Source organism: Rhea americana, unplaced genomic scaffold (genome assembly GCF_003343005.1).
Source record: "Rhea americana isolate MKP2758 unplaced genomic scaffold, rheAme1 scaffold_5, whole genome shotgun sequence".
Taxonomy (NCBI): Eukaryota; Metazoa; Chordata; class Aves; order Rheiformes; family Rheidae; genus Rhea; species Rhea americana.
The window spans coordinates 126797-131002 of record NW_028186645.1 but is presented as its reverse complement, the minus strand read 5'-3'; the positions used below and the strand labels follow the sequence as shown (position 1 = coordinate 131002).

General features: G+C 36.0%; 1 protein-coding gene across 1 annotated transcript in view; it reads left to right on the top strand.

Moving 5' to 3' along the window:
• TDRD9 (tudor domain containing 9) overlaps window positions 1-4206 on the top strand; it is a 71641-nt gene that overhangs the window by 33712 nt on the left and 33723 nt on the right. The window contains exons 8-9 of the mRNA XM_085317351.1: window positions 1290-1393; window positions 2791-2849. Coding sequence (XP_085173477.1) covers window positions 1290-1393; window positions 2791-2849 — 163 coding nt within the window. The remainder of the gene's footprint in view (window positions 1-1289; window positions 1394-2790; window positions 2850-4206) is intronic.

Below are 4206 nucleotides of genomic sequence, written 5' to 3'. Positions count from 1 at the left end.
TCACCTTTCTCCTTACTTAGGTTTTCCCCTAAAAAAAAAAAAAAAAAAAAAAAAATTGCAGTGCAAATTGCAGTGCAAAGGGCTGATCTAAGTCAATGTTGCTACGTTCATGTCTCTTCTCTTGTGCCAGCAGTAGCGCTTTTGTGATTCTGTAGTGAGCTGTTTTAAAGAGAGAAGACTAGCATAAAAATGACTTCAATAGTTTAGGTTTTTTGCAGGTTTAGCTCTCTGAAGCAGCTCTCTGCAAAGCTCAGATGTACACAGTTGAAAGCTAAAGGCTTTGTATCAGCTTAAACTGTCTTGAGATTGCACCTTGTGAGCTTCAGGTGGATATGCAGGGCTAATGCTGGAGCTAGGGAAGAAGCAAGTGACCAGGCATTGGGGTTCTCCTTCCTTCTTCCTTTGCTCCACAGGAAGCTATAGAAGATACTGACAGATTATTTCCAGTAGACSTAACCCTGGTCTTTAGCTCTTCTCCTTCCCATGTAATTATTTACTTCTGGATAAATTTATGGATAGCAGTCATGCCTCCTTCTGGCTTTCATTTTGCTTTGTTAGAAAAGGTGAGTCTTTGCTATCCTTCTTTTAAAGGAGGAGTCTTCATTTTTTTGATCATTCCGTAGCCATAATCAGCATCTGTCCAGGTTTTGGCTATGCTCCCAAAACCTGGTTAAAACTTGCAGATGCRTTGTCAGTCTCCTTCAGGTTTCCCCAGCATCATAAACTTTAATACCTGTTGGTTTCAGTAAATTTTTTTTTTTAACTTTATAGGCACAGGCTAAGGGAGAGTCACCTTAGAGCTAGGGGCAGCTCTATGCATTGTTACTAATATTTCCCACTGTCTATCAGAATGACTTTTTCCTGATTTATCCTAGGATCTTGTTTGCCTTCCATTCAGCAGCACTGCATTGGAAGATTTGTGCTTGCCTTACACAAACTTCTCTCCTTATCATCATCCTGTTCCCATGAGTTGGGCTTGGTCACACACACTTGCCACTTTTGGATAAGAAGAAAGTCCTGCAAACACTAAGAAATTGAGCACGGGTTGTACTTATCTCAGAGGGATGTGTCAGAGGTGTCTTTAGTGTTGGGATTGTAAGACACTGGAGGAAAAACCTCTATTTAAAAAGTAATTAATATTTCCAGATTATAGTAAGCTATTTCTTCACACAGCCTGTGTGTTGGATCAGTTTTAGTCAAAAAGCAATTGAGGAGTCTACTTGCAATGTAGTCGAGAGTCTGATAGCCTATTTTATGATGTTAACCTCAGTATTTCCCTTCACGTGCAGCTTCCTCCTCAAATAATGGAAGAACCGGTGATAGTAAAGGAAATGTATGATGTTGCAGTGTCTTTGATTCAGTCGTTTGATGAGTTGGAAATGAAGAACAATAGGTAAGATAAAATACAAGATTGTGACTAAGGAACATGTGTTTTTTGGGGGGAAATGACATTCTAATTAAGGAACAGAATTTATAGCAACCCATGTTTTACAATTCTTAGTGGTACCTTTATTTTATTTATGTTTTATATAAAACAGTTTTCTACTCAGGCTAGTCATTTTGAGATCCTTTCTAGGTCTTACTGAATTTTCCGTGTTCTTGAAATACGCTTTATGCCCCTGAGTGCAAATGGCCATTAAAGCCAGCTATGTCATATGGAAGCTTTGACTCAGTGCTGCAGACTAGGGTTGAATATTTTTTATATAAAAAAAATAAAAGCAGAACTAACCTAGTCTGTTTTCTGAACTAAAACACATGTTAAGCCTTAAAAAAAAAAAAAAAAGCCTTACAAATAAGAGAAATTAACAAGGTATTTAGCTGATGCCTTCCTTTGCTCTTTTTTTGAAAGAAATCAATATTAATTTGGGTTATTTTGGGTAAACTGCTGTTTGGTATCCAAAAACATGGTGAAGCAGCTACYAGAGCTTTGGTCTAATGCTGAGTAGATGTTTAAAGTTGGGGTGGTTTTGATCCCATATATTCTATTATAATTAACACATATATGCTGAAGAAATATTTTGGTTTTGTAAACTTTTTTTCAAACCCAGTATTAGTTAAGCTTGTGAAATTTTAAGCATTCCTTTTACTAATGAGATACCTTTTATAAATAAACATGAAGACATCAGCATTTCAGCTTTGAAATTCTAAAAGGGCTATTAGGAAAATGGATTGTTGCCTTCCACTGAAAATTATACCTCCTATTCTTTACACAGTTTGAGAATAAAGACTTTCATGGTATAGAAAAATATTTTCATCAATATGGAACAATTATTACTAAATATGAGAGTTCTGTGTTAAGATGATTGTAGTGTCTTAAACTTACAGGATGGCATCTTCAGTTAATATGACCTGTAACTCTTGATAGCGATGTATTTTTATAGGCTAGGCTTTTCTTAGAAGTATCACCAGATGTCTTTAGAGTGACAGAATGTTATATATAGTCCAGAAAAACTATCAAATTTATACAAAATTCTGCAGTAGTATACTAACTTTGCATTTTAAAATCTTTAACATCCTAATTTTGGTGAATTTTAAAGGCAAATAAGAATATTTACTTTGACATAATTTTGAAGACAAAAGCAACCCTAGTGATCTACTTGCAATGTTTATGCATGTGTATTCTGAAAAAAAAAAGAGTAATGTGTTGAATTCCACTTCTTCAGGAAGTTTGAATAGTACCTATTACAGGGTTTGTGTAATTCTACTTGTCTTCCAAGATAAAATATCTTGGAGTAATGAAACAAAGTACATTGAGGTTGTAGAACTAACGAAATTGCATATTCTTATTAGGGAGGACAAAACCTTGGGTCTTATGTCAGAACGTGGCAGTGTGCTAGTATTTTTACCAGGTGAGTGTAGGTCTTAATTCTTTTTATTTGTCATTTAACAAACTTTCTTCCATCACTTCTTGCATGCATTAATTTAACGTGTATTTAACTTGAGTTTCTTGGAGTGTGTGGTTTTGTTTTTTGTTTTCTTGCACACTTGTTTGAATATGGCAATAACCTGAAGAGCTGTGAGTTAAAGTTAAATCTTAAGTAATGTATTTTACAAATGAAGTTACAGTAATAACAAAATTAGTTGTACAGTTAATTCAAAGAGATTGAGTTGTTCAATTACATTTTGAGACRGTACTTAAATACTGTAAAAAGTTCCTAGGGTGTGTGCCTGTGTGTGTGTTTGTTTTTTAGAGACATATCTCCTTATCTGCATGTAGTGCAGTCTCTTATCTGGATTTTATTTAGATTCCTGGAGCAAAATTTAAGTTTCGCTCTTTTTCTTCTCCTGTACTTTGATACAGGAGGAACACTCGAAAACCAAAGCACACTGAAGACTGTAGCTATTAATGAGTGAACAGAGAATTAGTGTTCATTTTTTTTAATACATAATCTAACTTCATTTGTAAACTTAAATTGTCTTACACTGTCTTRTAAGTCTAGTTATGAGATTCAAGTAAGAATAACTACCAAAACAAAGCATACGGTAATTTTTGTGTAATTAGGTGGCAGCTGATCTTTTAGCCTCTTCAGGTTACCCCAGCTTTACAAGCTTACTACCTTCAAAAATTCTTTTGCTTCAGGACTTTGCAAGTTAGCTCATTGAACACTTGGAAGATTTGAGCRTGTTATAATGGTGAATTCATTGCGGAGTTAGGAGCAGCTCTTTAATTCTCTGCAAAATCTTTTAAGTGTTGTGTCCCTGCTGCTTTAAGCATAGCAGTAGACCTGCTGGCACTAGGGCTGCAACCGCACCACACCAGACAGGATTTATACTGCATTTACATGGTAGCCCTCAACGGCGGCATTAGCAAATACCTCTCAAAATTATCTTTGCAAACAATATTTACGCAAAACTGRAGAAGAGGAGAGTCCTTGGCAGCTGAAATGGATCTGAGTAAAAATAACCTCTGTGTTTAGGACACTGACTAGAGATGTCTAAATTTCTGAGCGTTTAAAGCTGTGTAGCACTTTGTACATTCAGAGTAACACTTCCGTGGACCTCTGAAGCTGAGTAGACACCAGGAAGAAAGGCATGCARAGCTGGGGAATGCTTTTAAGTGATTTGCCCTCTGTTTTGGTCAAACTCAGAGGCAGAATCCACTTCCAGAGAGCAGCTGCAGCTGTCTGCAGCGGAATGCCTGGTTTTCCCTTTGCCTGGTAATTCCCATCTTGTTCAGTAGCTCTTTTTTTTTTTTTTTTTTTTTTT